Source organism: Salvelinus namaycush, unplaced genomic scaffold, assembly GCF_016432855.1.
Source record: "Salvelinus namaycush isolate Seneca unplaced genomic scaffold, SaNama_1.0 Scaffold1499, whole genome shotgun sequence".
In the NCBI taxonomy this organism is placed as follows: domain Eukaryota; kingdom Metazoa; phylum Chordata; class Actinopteri; order Salmoniformes; family Salmonidae; genus Salvelinus; species Salvelinus namaycush.
In genome coordinates this window covers 1,884-18,637 of record NW_024058229.1, presented here as the reverse complement: position 1 = coordinate 18,637, position 16,754 = coordinate 1,884, and the positions used below count along the sequence as shown (strand labels likewise).

Genomic DNA, 16,754 nt, shown 5'->3' with positions numbered 1-16,754 from the left:
GGCACTGCTCCCCCCTCCCTCTCCTTCTCTATTCTGTGGAATACAAGAATGCAGTCTGAATCGAGGTAGCTAACACATGGAGCATGAACAGCAGAGAGTCTCTGGCACGACTTCCAACGAGTGTGTGTGTGGAGAGAGAAACTAATAGAACAATAGCCTGTTACAATAGAACGGTAGCAATTAAATAGAGTTCATTCTGTTCTAAGCATTGTTCTAGCTATTGATATCAACTCAGATAGAAAACACAACCACATACTGGCAATGGAGATATTTTAGATTCCTTTATTAATTAGTTTCATGTTTTTGAACTCTTGTAAAACTATTTGAAGTGCACACTGGATTCACAATGGGTTTGAATACATCACAATCCACTTTGAACCTGGAATTTCATGTTAAAAAGGTAGGAGGAACAGTGTGTTGGGGCATCCGCTCTGTTCTGTATGTCCCTCTATGGTAGCCGTAGTCATCTGGTCATAATCCTCATTTCTTACCTGGAGACAATAAAAACATAATATCAGAGGAAATAACAGTTGGATCTTATAAAACTTTATTGAGACACACAAGTCTTAACGACCATGAATAATGTCCAAAGAAATGTGTTTTCCTTGATCAGCACTGCCACTAACATGTTGACTTTCAGTCAGAAAAACTACTAGGCCTATAACCCGTTATACACTGTTAAGAAAGAAGCTTGCTAGGCCTATTATAACCTGTTATACACTGTTAAGAAAGAAGCTTGCTAGGCCTATTATAACCCGTTAAACACTTAAGAAGCTTGCTAGGCCTATTATAACCCGTTATACACTGTTAAGAAGCTTGCTAGGCCTATTATAACCCATTATACACTTAAGAAAGAAGCTTGCTAGGCCTATAACCCGTTAAACACTGTTAAGAAGCTTGCTAGGCCTATTATAACCCATTAAACACTGTTAAGAAAGAAGCTTGCTAGGCCTATTATAACCCGTTAAACACTGTTAAGAAAGAAGCTTGCTAGGCCTATAACCCGTTAAACACTGTTAAGAAGCTTGCTAGGCCTATTATAACCCGTTATACACTTAAGCTTGCGAGGCCTATTATAACCCATTATACACTTAAGAAAGAAGCTTGCGAGGCCTATTATAACCCATTATACACTCAAGAAGCTTGCTAGGCCTATTATAACTCGTTAAACACTGTTAATAAAGAAGCTTGCGAGGCCTATTATAACCCATTATACACTTAAGAAGCTTGCTAGGCCTATTATAACCCGTTAAACACTGTTAAGAAAGAAGCTTGCTAGGCCTATTATAACCCATTATACACTTAAGAAGCTTGCTAGGCCTATTATAACCCGTTAAACACTGTTAAGAAAGAAGCTTGCTAGGCCTATTATAACCCGTTAAACACTGTTAAGAAGCTTGCTAGGCCTATTATAACCCGTTAAACACTGTTAAGAAAGAAGCTTGCTAGGCCTATTATAACCCGTTAAACACTTAAGCTTGCTAGGCCTATTATAACCCGTTAAACACTGTTAAGAAGCTTGCTAGGCCTATTATAACCCGTTAAACACTGTTAAGAAAGAAGCTTGCTAGGCCTATAACCCGTTAAACACTGTTAAGAAGCTTGCTAGGCCTATTATAACCCGTTATACACTAAAGAAAGAAGCTTGCGAGGCCTATTATAACCCATTATACACTTAAGAAGCTTGCTAGGCCTATTATAACCCGTTAAACACTGTTAAGAAAGAAGCTTGCTAGGCCTATTATAACCCGTTATACACTGTTAAGAAAGAAGCTTGCTAGGCCTATTATAACCCATTATACACTTAAGAAGCTTGCTAGGCCTATTATAACCCGTTAAACACTGTTAAGAAAGAAGCTTGCTAGGCCTATTATAACCCATTATACACTTAAGAAGCTTGCGAGGCCTATTATAACCCATTAAACACGGTTAAAAAAGAAGCTTTAATATCAAAGTGTTAACAGACTCTTCCAGACCTGGAATTCTGTTTAACTATTCAGACTCATCACCATCTTGAGACAAACCAGGATTGGAATTATATTGGCACAAACACACATTTGTCTCTTGACTTCACACACACTTCCAATAAGATATGTGAAACCACAGACCACTATGATGGAGAGGGATAGACCGGGAGTGTGTGTGTGTCCTGGTTGAGCTCAAGATGGCTGAAGAATAGACATGCAGACAGAATTCCAGGTCTGGAAGCATCTGGAAGAGTTCTGGACTGAAGTGGGAATCTGGTGTTGAATAAAGAACACATCAGAGTAACTGATATAATGACCTACAGACAACCACATAGACAGTCAGAGGAAGACAACCACATAGACAGTCAGAGGAAGACAGGCAGACAACCACATAGAAAGAGGAAGACGGGCAGACAACCACAAAGACAGTCAGACAGGAAGACAGGCAGACAACCAGATAGACAGTCAGAGAGGAAGACAGGCAGACAACCAGGGAGACACTACAACTAGCCACAGCTCCCACGCCACCAGAAAACACTACAACAGCTAGCCACAGCTCCCACGCCAACAGAAAACACTACAACAACTAGCCACAGCTCCCACGCCACCAGAAAACACTACAACAACTAGCCACAGCTCCCACGCCACCAGAAAACACTACAACAACGAGCCACAGCTCCCACGCCACCAGAAAACACTACAACAACTAGCCACAGCTCCCACGCCACCAGAACACACTACAACAACTAGCCACAGCTCCCACGCCACCAGAAAACACTACAACAACTAGCCACAGCTCCCAACGCCACCAAAAAACACGACAACTAGCCACAGCTCCCACGCCACCAGAAAACACTACAAGAACTAGCCACAGCTCCCACATCACCAGAAAACACTACAACAACTAGCCACGGCTCCCACACCACCAGAAAACACTGCCACAGCTCCCACGCCACCAGAAAACACTACAACAACGAGCCACAGCTCCCACGCCACCAGAAAACACTACAACAACTAGCCACAGCTCCCACGCCACCAGAACACACTACAACAACTAGCCACAGCTCCCACGCCACCAGAAAACACTACAACAACTAGCCACAGCTCCCAACGCCACCAAAAAACACGACAACTAGCCACAGCTCCCACGCCACCAGAAAACACTACAAGAACTAGCCACAGCTCCCACATCACCAGAAAACACTACAACAACTAGCCACGGCTCCCACACCACCAGAAAACACTGCCACAGCTCCCACGCCACCAGAAAACACTACAACAACTAGCCACAGCTCCCACGCCACCAGAAAACACTACAACAACTAGCAAGACCATCCTTCCCACAACCAAAACAGCTGGAGCACCGCGACCACCAGCTCCACCACAACAGAGCAACCCCAGGCTCCGGAGCACCAGACAACAGGGGCCCGCCGTGTTTCATGTGGCCCAGAACGGAGCACTCTGACTGGGGCTGCGTGTCAGCAGAGGTCCCCTGGGGGTGGAGGGGAAACCATCCTGAACTAATAAATGTGTGTGTGAGGGGGTGTGTTCCCCCAGAACAGCATCCTTATCTTTTGACTCATCTGATGTTTCTTTTTCAACACTTCCTGTTGACTGTGGTTTTAAAGAGGGCCCTTCGGAGTGGAGTGTGTGTGTATATATGTGTGTGAAGGAATGTGTTAAAAGCTGCAATCGATTAATGTTTGAAAACAGGGTGGGTGCCTTTTAAGTCTGCATGATTTGAACCAACATGGTGAATTGTGATTTTTGATTTGGGACAGATATTGCAATTGCGATTATGAATTGCGATGTTTACTTGGTAATTCCACCAGACATGGTTAAAACAAGGTTCAGGGTAGAGAACATCACCTCTACAATGAGATGTGAATTCATACATAGTGTGCTAACTGAATACGAAACCAAAGTTAAAAATCAGTCGGCTTAATCATTATTAGAATTTGAATTATAGGTCAAAGTGCCTTAAAAACCTGTAGCACAGAGCCTAGCGACTGCACGTACCCTAGCGACTGAACGTACCCTAGCGACTGCACGTACCCTAGCGACTGCACGGAGCCTAGCGACTGCACGGAGCCTAGCGACTGCACGGAGCCTAGCGACTGCACGGAGCAGCTTGTGTATAAAACAGTCTGATCCAGTCATTCAACACGTCATGTTTCATTTACATTACATTTACATTTAAGTCATTTAGCAGACGCTCTTATCCAGAGCGACTTACAAATTGGAAAGTTCATACATATTCATCCTGGTCCCCCCGTGGGGAATGAACCCACAACCCTGGCGTTGCAAGCGCCATGCTCTACCAACTGAGCCACACGGGTTTCAACTTCTCCCGTAACTCTGTTCTACAGTGTTGGGATGGTGACTCTGGAGAAATAGGCTGCCTGTTTAACGTAAGTGTCTGGTTGTGGCCGAGGGGCTTGGCTGCTGTCAGGTGTTTTTAGTTGTTTTCCATGCAATCGTCGTAAAGTAGGGGATATTCTTCTAATGATTTAATACACATGTCGTGTTGCCGCTTGTTGTCACTACAACTCTGAGGCACTTTGGCACAACACATGCATTTGGTTGACATCGGTTTGCCTGTAGCCGAAATACTGCCACACCGCTGTAGCCGAAATACTACGTCCTTCTTTGGCAACAAACCGTCGTTCTCGTTAGCACTAGCAGCACTCATGTTTCCAACACACTGAGGTAAAGCCCCAGTTTCTCCCACTGTACTGTCTTTGGTAAAGCCCCAGTTTCTCCCACTGTACTGTCTTTGGTAAAGCCCCAGTTTCTCCCACTGTACTGTCTTTGGTAAAGCCCCAGTTTCTCCTACTGTACTGTCTTTGGTAAAGCCCCAGTTTCTCCCACTGTACTGTCTTTGGTAAAGCCCCAGTTTTTCCCACTGTACTGTCTTTGGTAAAGCCCCAGAGTTTCTCCCACTGTACTGTCTTTGGTAAAGCCCCAGTTTCTCCCACTGTACTGTCTTTGGTAAAGCCCCAGTTTCTCCCACTGTACTGTCTTTGGTAAAGCCCCAGTTTCTCCCACTGTACTGTCTTTGGTAAAGCCCCAGTTTCTCCTACTGTACTGTCTTTGGTAAAGCCCCAGTTTCTCCCACTGTACTGTCTTTGGTAAAGCCCCAGTTTTTCCCACTGTACTGTCTTTGGTAAAGCCCCAGAGTTTCTCCCACTGTACTGTCTTTGGTAAAGCCCCAGAGTTTCTCCCACTGTACTGTCTTTGGTAAAGCCCCAGAGTTTCTCCCACTGTACTGTCTTTGGTAAAGCCCCAGTTTCTCCTACTGTACTGTCTTTGGTAAAGCCCCAGTTTCTCCCACTGTACTGTCTTTGGTAAAGCCCCAGAGTTTCTCCCACTGTACTGTCTTTGGTAAAGCCCCAGAGTTTCTCCCACTGTACTGTCTTTGGTAAAGCCCCAGTTTCTCCCACTGTACTGTCTTTGGTAAAGCCCCAGAGTTTCTCCCACTGTACTGTCTTTGGTAAAGCCCCAGTTTCTCCTACTGTACTGTCTTTGGTAAAGCCCCAGTTTCTCCTACTGTACTGTCTTTGGTAAAGCCCCAGAGTTTCTCCCACTGTACTGTCTTTGGTAAAGCCCCAGTTTCTCCCACTGTACTGTCTTTGGTAAAGCCCCAGTTTCTCCCACTGTACTGTCTTTGGTAAAGCCCCAGAGTTTCTCCCACTGTACTGTCTTTGGTAAAGCCCCAGAGTTTCTCCCACTGTACTGTCTTTGGTAAAGCCCCAGTTTCTCCCACTGTACTGTCTTTGGTAAAGCCCCAGAGTTTCTCCCACTGTACTGTCTTTGGTAAAGCTCCAGAGTTTCTCCCACTGTACTGTCTTTGGTAAAGCCCCAGAGTTTCTCCCACTGTACTGTCTTTGGTAAAGCCCCAGAGTTTCTCCCACTGTACTGTCTTTGGTAAAGCCCCAGTTTCTCCCACTGTACTGTCTTTGGTAAAGCCCCAGAGTTTCTCCCACTGTACTGTCTTTGGTAAAGCCCCAGTTTCTCCCACTGTACTGTCTTTGGTAAAGCCCCAGAGTTTCTCCCACTGTACTGTCTTTGGTAAAGCCCCAGAGTTTCTCCCACTGTACTGTCTTTGGTAAAGCCCCAGTTTCTCCTACTGTACTGTCTTTGGTAAAGCCCCAGTTTCTCCTACTGTACTGTCTTTGGTAAAGCCCCAGTTTCTCCCACTGTACTGTCTTTGGTAAAGCCCCAGAGTTTCTCCCACTGTACTGTCTTTGGCAAAGCCCCAGAGTTTCTCCTACTGTACTGTCTTTGGCAAAGCCCCAGAGTTTCTCCCACTGTACTGTCTTTGGTAAAGCCCCAGTTTCTCCCACTGTACTGTCTTTGGTAAATCCCCAGAGTTTCTCCCACTGTACTGTCTTTGGTAAAGCCCCAGTTTCTCCTACTGTACTGTCTTTGGTAAAGCCCCAGTTTCTCCTACTGTACTGTCTTTGGTAAAGCCCCAGTTTCTCCCACTGTACTGTCTTTGGTAAAGCCCCAGAGTTTCTCCCACTGTACTGTCTTTGGTAAAGCCCCAGAGTTTATCCTACTGTACTGTCTTTGGCAAAGCCCCAGAGTTTCTCCCACTGTACTGTCTTTGGTAAAGCCCCAGTTTCTCCCACTGTACTGTCTTTGGTAAAGCCCCAGAGTTTCTCCTACTGTACTGTCTTTGGTAAAGCCCCAGAGTTTCTCCTACTGTACTGTCTTTGGTAAAGCCCCAGTTTCTCCCACTGTACTGTCTTTGGTAAAGCCCCAGAGTTTCTCCTACTGTACTGTCTTTGGTAAAGCCCCAGAGTTTCTCCTACTGTACTGTCTTTGGTAAAGCCCAAGTTTCTCCTACTGTACTGTCTTTGGTAAAGCCCCATAGTTTCTCCCACTGTACGGTCTTTGGTAAAGCCCTCCCTCTCCTCACCAGCATCTAACTGGGCGCTTTAAGCAGGGGACCCTTGTGATTGGCCAGCATGTGTATGCCATGCAGAGAGTGAGAGAGCCCGCTTGTGATTGGTCAGCATCTTCTGTGCCGAGTGAACGGAGTCCAGTGCATCTCATTAGAGGTAGTGTGGTCGAGTTTTATTAATGAAGGGTCAAATAAAGGAGAACATCACAGCCTCTTGCAACATTATATATCACCGACGTCCATATCACACGTTGGATGTGAATAATCATGTCGCCCACCAGCGTGGTAACATCGTCCACCAGCGTGGTAACGTCGTCCACCAGCGTGGTAGCGTGGTAACGTCGTCCACCAGCGTGGTAGCGTGGTAACGTCGTCCACCAGCGTGGTAGCGTGGTAACATCGTCCACCAGCGTGGTAGCGTGGTAACGTCGTCCACCAGCGTGGTAGCGTGGTAACGTCGTCCACCAGCGTGGTAACATCGTCCACCAGCGTGGTAACGTCGTCCACCAGCGTGGTAGCGTGGTAACGTCGTCCACCAGCGTGGTAACGTCGTCCACCAGCGTGGTAGCGTGGTAATGTCGTCCACCAGCGTGGTAGCGTGGTAACGTCGTCCACCAGCGTGGTAACGTCGTCCACCAGTGTGGTAGCGTGGTAGCGTCGTCCACCAGCGTGGTAGCGTCGTCCACCAGCGTGGTAGCGTGGTAACGTCGTCCACCAGCGTGGTAGCGCGGTAACGTCGTCCACCAGCGTAGTAACGTCGTCCACCAGCGTGGTAACGTCATCCACCAGCGTGGTAGCGTGGTCCACCAGCGTGGTAACGTCGTCCACCAGCGTGGTAACGTCGTCAACCAGCGTGGTAGCGTGGTAACGTCATCCACCAGTGTGGTAGCGTGGTAACGTCGTCCACCAGCGTGGTAGCGTGGTAACGTCGTCCACCAGCGTGGTAGCGTCGTCCACCAGCGTGGTAGCGTCGTCCACCAGCGTGGTAGCGTCGTCCACCAGCGTGGTAACGTCGTCCACCAGCGTGGTAACGTCGTCCACCAGCGTGGTAACGTCGTCCACCAGCGTGGTAGCGTGGTAACGTCGTCCACCAGCGTGGTAGCGTGGTAATGTCGTCCACCAGCGTGGTAACATCGTCCACCAGCGTGGTAGCGTGGTAACATCGTCCACCAGCGTGGTAGCGTGGTAACGTCGTCCACCAGCGTGGTAACGTCGCCCACCAGCGTGGTCCACCAGCGTGGTAGCGTGGTAACGTCGTCCACCAGCGTGGTCCACCAGCGTGGTAGCGTGGTAACATCGTCCACCAGCGTGGTAGCGTGGTAACGTCGTCCACCAGCGTGGTAGCGTGGTAATGTCGTCCACCAGCGTGGTAACATCGTCCACCAGCGTGGTAGCGTGGTAACATCGTCCACCAGCGTGGTAGCGTGGTAACGTCGTCCACCAGCGTGGTAACGTCGTCCACCAGCGTGGTAATGTCGTCCACCAGCGTGGTAGCGTGGTAACGTCGTCCACCAGTGTGGTAGCGTGGTAGCGTCGTCCACCAGCGTGGTAGCGTGGTAGCGTCGTCCACCAGCGTGGTAACATCGTCCACCAGCGTGGTAACGTCGTCCACCAGCATGGTAGCGTGGTAACGTCGTCCACCAGTGTGGTAGCGTGGTAGCGTCGTCCACCAGCGTGGTAACGTCGTCCACCAGCATGGTAGCGTGGTAACGTCGTCCACCAGCGTGGTAGCGCGGTAACGTTGTCCACCAGCGTAGTAACGTCGTCCACCAGCGTGGTAACGTCGTCCACCAGCGTGGTAGCGTGGTAACGTCGTCCACCAGCGTGGTAACGTCGTCCACCAGCGTGGTAGCGTGGTAACATCATCCACCAGTGTGGTAGCGTGGTAACGTCGTCCACCAGCGTGGTAGCGTGGTAGCGTCGTCCACCAGCGTGGTAGCGTCGTCCACCAGCGTGGTAGCGTCGTCCACCAGCGTGGTAGCGTCGTCCACCAGCGTGGTAACGTCGTCCACCAGCGTGGTAGCGTGGTAACGTCGTCCACCAGCGTGGTAGCGTGGTAATGTCGTCCACCAGCGTGGTAACATCGTCCACCAGCGTGGTAGCGTGGTAACGTCGTCCACCAGCGTGGTAGCGTGGTAACGTCGTCCACCAGCGTGGTAACATCGTCCACCAGCGTGGTAGCGTGGTAACATCGTCCACCAGCGTGGTAGCGTGGTAACGTCGTCCACCAGCGTGGTAACGTCGTCCACCAGCGTGGTCCACCAGCGTGGTAGCGTGGTAACGTCGTCCACCAGCGTGGTAGCGTGGTAACGTCGTCCACCAGCGTGGTAGCGTGGTAATGTCGTCCACCAGCGTGGTAACATCGTCCACCAGCGTGGTAGCGTGGTAACATCGTCCACCAGCGTGGTAGCGTGGTAACGTCGTCCACCAGCGTGGTAGCGTCGTCCACCAGCGTGGTAACGTCGTCCACCAGCGTGGTAACGTCGTCCACCAGCGTGGTAACGTCGTCCACCAGCGTGGTAACGTCGTCCACCAGCGTGGTAACGTCGTCCACCAGCGTGGTAACGTCGCCCACCAGCGTGGTCCACCAGCGTGGTAGCGTGGTAACATCGTCCACCAGCGTGGTAGCGTGGTAACGTCGTCCACCAGCGTGGTAGCGTGGTAACGTCGTCCACCAGCGTGGTAACATCGTCCACCAGCGTGGTAGCGTGGTAACGTCGTCCACCAGCGTGGTAGCGTGGTAACGTCGTCCACCAGCGTGGTAACATCGTCCACCAGCGTGGTAGCGTGGTAACATCGTCCACCAGCGTGGTAACGTCGTCCACCAGCGTGGTAACGTCGTCCACCAGCGTGGTAACGTGGTAACGTCGTCCACCAGCGTGGTAACACTGTCCACCAGCGTGGTAACACTGTCCACCAGCGTGGTAACGTCGTCCACCAGCGTGGTAACGTCGTCCACCAGCGTGGTAACGTCGTCCACCAGCGTGGTAACACTATGTCAGTGTAAACAGGGTCAGCATGCTGAAGAGGGAAACTGCAACGTCTCAGAACATAGGACACTGAACAGATGAACTAGGAATTGCCAATCCATTAGTTTTAGGATGAACTCTCCCTTTAAAACAATTATAATCATTTGGTAGGTGCTTATAATTGTCCTGTTTCACACTTGTGGTGTGTAGTTGTGTGTAGTTGTGTGGATTGGTTAATGTGTTTGTAGCATATCCTAACTCCCCCTGAGACATCCAGAGTAAGCGGGGGTTACGTGCCTTGCTCAGGGGCACAACGGCAGAGTTTTCACCGTGTCGGCTCCAGGATTATGAACCAGCCACCTTTTGGCTACTGGCCCAACGCTCTGACCTCGAGGCTTCCTGCCGTCCTGGTGGAATTAGATGATGCCTATCTGTCACACTCTTTAACAATGACGGAAAATTGCTGATGCTCCCTTTATCAGTTAGGTAATAGTAGGTCATTTTAGAGTGACCTACCCCTTTAACCCTTCAACAGGTCTGATTGGTAGTGTACCTGGCAGTTTGAGCCACTTGGGGACCTTGCCGGTGTCCGTCCTGACTGGTTTGTGGGCCTGGCTGTGTGTGTTAGGATCCTCCTCCTCAATCTCCCTGGTCCCCGCAGGGGGGTCTGGAAGGGGCTCCTCTGTTACCATGGAAGAGAAGGAGGAGGGGGGCGAAGACCTGGGCATACAGCTGAGAGGGGGGGAGAGAGAGGGGGGAGAGAGAGAGGGTGAGGGATGAAGGGAGAGAGAAAGGGATGAGGGGAGGAAAGAGAATTCAGTCCACAGAATTTCATCAGATGTGTATTCTGAACACACACACACTTCCTGTACTTTAAATTCTCTCTCTAGACCCCCAACTCATGGAAAGACATTTCTGTATTCTCCAGATGGGGCAGGGGACGTGTTTGGGAAGTGGAGTGTGTCCCCCAGGGGGTTCAGGGCAGGGGACGTATTTGGGAAGTGGAGCGTGTCCCCCAGGGGGTTCAGGGCAGGGGACGTGTTTGGGAAGTGGAGCGTGTGTCCCAGGGGGTTCAGGGCAGGGGACGTGTTTGGGAAGTGGAGCGTGTGTCCCAGGGGGTTCAGGGCAGGGGACGTGTTTGGGAAGTGGAGTGTGTGTCCCAGGAGGTTCAGGACAGGGGAAGTGGTGTGTGTCCCCCAGGGGGTTCAGGGCAGGGGACGTGTTTGGGAAGTGGAGCGTGTGTCCCAGGGGGTTCAGGGCAGGGGACGTGTTTGGGAAGTGGAGCGTGTGTCCCAGGGGGTTCAGGGCAGGGGACGTGTTTGGGAAGTGGAGTGTGTGTCCCAGGAGGTTCAGGACAGGGGAAGTGGTGTGTGTCCCCCAGGGGGTTCAGGGCAGGGGACGTGTTTGGGAAGTGGAGTGTGTGTCCCAGGGGGTTCAGGGCAGGGGACGTGTTTGGGAAGTGGAGTGTGTGTCCCAGGGGGTTCAGGGCAGGGGACGTGTTTGGGAAGTGGAGTGTGTGTCCCAGGGGGTTCAGGACAGGGGAAGTGGAGTGTGTGTCCCAGGGGGTTCAGGGCAGGGGATGTGTTTGGGAAGTGGAGTGTGTGTCCCAGGGGGTTCAGGGCAGGGGACGTGTTTGGGAAGTGGAGTGTGTGTCCCCCAGGGGGTTCAGGGCAGGGGACGTGTTTGGGAAGTGGAGTGTGTGTCCCAGGGGGTTCAGGCTCTTTCATGTGGCCAGGACTAGTGACCTCAGAGGTTAGGAAAGGTCATGACACCACTATCGCATGACTTCCTGTCCAGGAGATGGAACAAACACATCCTCTCCTGACAGAACAACATTTCACCTTTGACCCGGGTGCCACATTATTAATAACTTAAACGTCTCTCTCTGTTTTCCTCTCTCTCTCTTTCCCTCCACTATGTCAATCTCTCTCTCTCTTAACCCCCTTTCTCTCTCTTTCCCTCCACTATGTCAATATCTCTCTCTCTTACCCCCCTTTCCCAATCCCCCTCTCTCTCTCGCCCTCCCTCACAGAAGTAGGGGAGAGGTAGAAGGTGCCCTGGCATCCCCTTTGAAGCTAACAGTGGAATTAGTGACCGGAGGAGAGAGAGGTGGGGAGCGGTAGAGAGGGGTGTGGATGGATGAAAGGGGGAGATGGGTTAATGAGGTGTGTGTGTCCTCCACTGATGGTGGAGAGGGCAACAGGTGGGGGTCAGTTTGGGGAAATGGCTCTATCTTTAGAGGAAGGGGGAGGAGGGGTGTGTGTGTCCTCCACTGATGGTGGAGAGGGCAACAGGTGGGGGTCAGTTTGGGGAAATGGCTCTATCTTTAGAGGAAGGGGGGGTGTGTGTTCGTGCGTTTGGCCGGAACCCTTCAAAGGGATTCCGATGATGACAGCGCTGTGACAGGAAAATAGAGCCGTCGCCCGGGGATACACAGCTGAGCCGTGTTGCCAAGACGATGGGGCAGTTCCACCAACAGGCTTTTCGGATGCTCTCCTTCTCACGCACAAATAGAATGTTGTTGTTTGGTTGTTAAATGTCAATAGTAGACTGACCCAGCAATGGCCTCGTCTGCTTGTAGGGCCGAGACACTGGAATCCAGGAGAAGTCTCTCTAAGTAACTATCTGTGGAGAGAGAACACATCAGAACCAGCTAATCCAAGTCAACATGATTAAATCAAACCGAGGTAAAGGGAGACGGACCTGTCTTGGCGTCAGAGCCAAAGTAGACCAGGGCAGCAGGGAACAGGTCAGCCTGGACAGAGAAGGAGAGAGACGCTAGTTTCTATCTACTTCTAACACGCAAACACATTCTTCACCGTCACCAAACATGGCGGCACACAGTCCAGTTTGAAGTCAACCACTAACTGAAGGCTCATCCAGCGGTTGGGAAAACACCTTCACCACGCGAGCCAAACAAAACCCCTGAATCACAACCCCTTAAAGTGACGTTTAAATGGTGCTGATGGCTGTAATGGCTGACAGACTGGTGATTACAGGGTGAAAACAGACAGAGTTAAGTTATTATTCTGACTCTACTGTTTACCTGAGAGATGTAGACAGACCGTTAAAAACACCTCTAGTGCTGTCTGCTGAGGATAGACACAGCCCCAAAACCTTCTCTACCCCTCCTCGTCCTCTCTCTACCCATCTCCCCTCCATCCTCCTCGTCCTCTCTCTACCCATCTCCCCTCCATCCTCCCCCGTCCTCTCTCTACCCATCTCCCCTCCATCCTCCCCCTGTCCTCTCTCTACCCATCTCCCCTCCATCCTCCCCCTGTCCTCTCTCTACCCATCTCCCCTCCATCCTCCCCCTGTCCTCTCTCTACCCATCTCCCCTCCATCCTCCCCCTGTCCTCTCTCTACCCATCTCCCCTCCATCCTCCCTGTCCTCTCTCTACCCATCTCCCCTCCATCCTCCCCCTGTCCTCTCTCTACCCATCTCCCTCCATCCTCCCCCTGTCCTCTCTCTACCCATCTCCCCTCCATCCTCCCCCTGTCCTCTCTCTACCCATCTCCCCTCCATCCTCCCCCCGTCCTCTCTCTACCCATCTCCCCTCCATCCTCCCCCTGTCCTCTCTCTACCCATCTCCCCTCCATCCTCCCCCCGTCCTCTCTCTACCCATCTCCCCTCCATCCTCCCCCCGTCCTCTCTCTACCCATCTCCCCTCCATCCTCCCCCTGTCCTCTCTCTACCCATCTCCCCTCCATCCTCCCCGTCCTCTTGCCTCCTCCCTCTGTCCTCTCTCTACCCCCTCTGTCCTCTCTCTACCCCTCTCTCCTGTCCTCTTCTCGCCTCTCCTCCCTCTGTCCTCTCTCTACCCCCCCTGTCCATCTCCCTCTATCTACCCCTTTTCCCTCCCCCCTCTGTCCTCTCTCTACCCCTTTCCCCTCTCTCTACCCCTCCCCCCTCTGTCCTCTCTCTACCCCTTTCCCCTCTGTCCTCTCTCTACCCCTTTCCCCTCTCTCTACCCCTCCCCCCTCTGTCCTCTCTCTACCCCTTCCCCCTCTGTCCTCTCTCTACCCCTTTCCCCTCTCTCTACCCCTCCCCCCTCTGTCCTTTCTCTACCCCTCCCCCCTCTGTCCTCTCTCTACCCCTTTCCCCTCTGTCCTCTCTCTCCCTCCTCCCTCTCTCTCCCTCCACCTCCATCTCTCCCTCTCTCCCTCCCTCCCTCCCTCCCTCTCTCTCCCTCTCCCCTCTGTCCTCTCTCTCCCCTCTGTCCTCTCTCTCCCCTCTGTCCTCTCTCTCCCCTCTGTCCTCTCTCTCCCCTCTGTCCTCTCTCTCCCCTCTGTCCTCTCTCTCCCCTCTGTCCTCTCTCTCCCTCCCTCCCTCTCTCTCCCTCCCTCCCTCTCTCTCCCTCCCTCCCTCTCTCTCCCTCTCCCCTCTGTCCTCTCTCTCCCTCCTCTCTCTAGTCCCTCTGGTTTCTATTATGGACAGAGCTGTTAATGACTATTATTAGAGACTGAACAAGAAACAATGTGTAGCAATGGGATAACAGACATTCCACCTCTCTCTCCCTGGGCACAACATGCTCCCTTTGGCACTGGACGTCTCAATAGGCCGGGGGGAGATAGAGGGGAGGGCTGCTATCAAAGGGATGTTGGGATGGGAAACATTCCTTCTGTGACATGACACAAAGTGATTGAAGATTGTCTGTGTGTGTGATGGCTCCAGAATATCTCTCCAGACTGGTGTGTACTTCTAAGGGTGTAATCATGGCAATCTCTACACTCCCTGTGAATCTAACCCTTGCAACCTCACACATCAGACACTGCCCCCCCTTCACTCACCCCCCCCCCGTCTCTCTCTCTCCTCACCCCAGATCAAACAGTGGTGAAGGTCAGTAGGGCAGAAAATGGACACAGAGAGAGAGACATTTATTTTTCTAAAGCACATGAGAATTCCTTGTGTTGTGTTGTTATTGTGTAAGGTTCATGTGACGTCTCCATGCTGTTTCAAACCCACTAGAACCCTAATTAATACTTTACACTGCTTGGAGCAACAATAAACAAAGTTTACCAGTCCAATTTCATTCCTGTGGGGGGGGATATGTGACAGGAACCTTACCTGGAAGAGGGTGGCTGTTGGGTCCTCCAGAATGGTTTTAGGAGGAGCAATGACTGGAAGAGAGGAAAGGATAATTTTATATCCAAAATGAGAGAGAGAGATGGAGAGATTCTAATCTCCCTCTCTCCCCCCATCCCTCGCCCTGAGGACCTGAGCTCTAAGGCCATGCCTCAGGACTCCTGGCGGTCCCCGTCCCTCCCCCCTGAGGACCTGAGCTCTAAGGCCATGCCTCAGGACTCCTGGCGGTCCCCGTCCCTCCCCCCTGAGGACCTGAGCTCTAAGGCCATGCCTCAGGACTCCTGGCGGTCCCCGTCCCTCCCCCCTGAGGACCTGAGCTCTAGGGCCCATGCCTCAGGACTCCTGGCGGTCCCCGTAAAACACAACATGTAGTATTGGCCCTATGTTTCATGAGCTGAAATAAAATATCCCAAAAATGTTCCATACGCACAAAAAGCGTATTTCTCTAAACTGTTTTGCAATAATGTGTTTACATCCCTGTTAGTGAGCATTTCTCCTCTGCCAAGATAATCCATCCACCTGACAGGTGTGGCCTATCAAGAAGCTGATTAAACAGCATGATCATTACACATAAAAGACCACTCTACAATGTGCAGGTCTGTCACACAACACAACGCCACAGAAGTCTCAAGTGGAGGGAGTGTGCTGACTGAAATCCACAGATTGGGGCCTAAAATGTATTTCAATTGAATGATTTCCTTATATGAACTGTAATTCATTAGAATCATTTAAATTGTTGCATGTAACTTTTATATTTGTGTTCAGTATAAAGTTGATTGAGAGAGATGGAGCGAGAGAGAGAGAGACGGAGAGAGTAACGATACTCACACAGGTAGAAGGGTAGTTGGGGGTCCTGCAGGTGGATCTTCACAAAGTGCCTCAGAGCAGCAACTGGACGGACAGTTGAAAACCACCTGGTTATTCCATCACATCAGTTCCAGTTTGACTCTAATGTCAGATAGATATCAACTACCTGCCTCTAGAGTCAACACAGAGTTACTAATAACAGGAGACAGAGAGAGGGAGAGAGGAAGAGCGAGAGATTGAGAGATAGAGAAAGAGAGGGAGAGAGGAAGAGAGATTGAAGGATAGAGGGAGAGAGAAAGATCTACCTGTCTCTAGAGGTCTGAAGAATCCCTGTAGAACACGTCTGTCAGGGAACTGGACCCTCAGAACTACCTGGACACACACACACATTATTATATTGTTAATGTTACCGTAGTAACAGATTTAGGACCACTATTGGCATCCACCTCCAGGTTAGTGTTCGATTCCATGCAAATGTAGGAGAAATTCAAGGGTATCTGACACACACACGGGCGAACACACATCCACCCACACAACTCACTCGGGGGTATCTGTCCATCTTATCCTTCATCTGAGATTCTCTCAGAGCTTTAGTCATCAGAGGAGCCTCCTCTAGTACCCTCCTAAAGGGAGAGAGAGAGGGGAGAGGAGAGAGAGAGAGAAAGAGAGAGGAGAGATGATTTACAGTTGACTTTTTGACTTGTGTGTGTGTGTGTGTGTGTGTGTGTGTGTGTGTGTGTGTGTGTGTGTGTGTGTGTGTGTGTGTGTGTGTGTGTGTGTGTGTGTGTGTGTGTGTGTGTGTGTGTGTGTGTGTGTGTGTTCACTGTGGTCAATGTAATTCTAGCCTTGATAATCTGTCTAGTGTGGTGTCACACAGAGATTGGGGAGGCAGACATCTCTTTTGAAGAAGACATCGTAAAGAACCAATCAGGCGCACGCACATACCACACAGCAACGTTTCCCAGCATTCCCCCACAGTCATTCTCCAAAGCGTCTAATTAAGTCATTGGCATACT

At 50.9% G+C, this 16,754-nt stretch overlaps 1 protein-coding gene across 1 annotated transcript; it reads right to left on the bottom strand.

The window, feature by feature from the left end:
* Window positions 1-262: 262 nt before the first annotated feature.
* LOC120036875 (tether containing UBX domain for GLUT4-like) lies at window positions 263-16,425 on the bottom strand. The gene is made up of 8 exons (XM_038983170.1): window positions 16,280-16,425; window positions 16,044-16,110; window positions 15,760-15,822; window positions 14,914-14,966; window positions 12,549-12,600; window positions 12,401-12,470; window positions 10,399-10,577; window positions 263-491 (listed from the first exon to the last, which is right to left on the bottom strand). The coding sequence occupies exons 1-8, from the start codon at window positions 16,334-16,336 to the stop codon at window positions 481-483; spliced, it is 552 nt and encodes a 183-aa protein (XP_038839098.1). The 5' UTR covers window positions 16,337-16,425; the 3' UTR covers window positions 263-480.
* Window positions 16,426-16,754: the final 329 nt, after the last annotated feature.

Coding starts and splice junctions, on each gene's coding strand:
- LOC120036875 (XM_038983170.1), bottom strand. CDS start 16,336: ATGACTAAAGCTCTGAGAGAATCTCAGATGAAGGATAAGATGGACAGA. Junction 12,601..14,913: donor CAACAGCCACCCTCTTCCAG/GTAAGGTTCCTG, acceptor TTCTCTGTCCAG/GCTGACCTGTTCCCTGCTGC. Junction 10,578..12,400: donor GCAGACGAGGCCATTGCTGG/GTCAGTCTACTA, acceptor CCCCCCTCTCAG/CTGTATGCCCAGGTCTTCGC.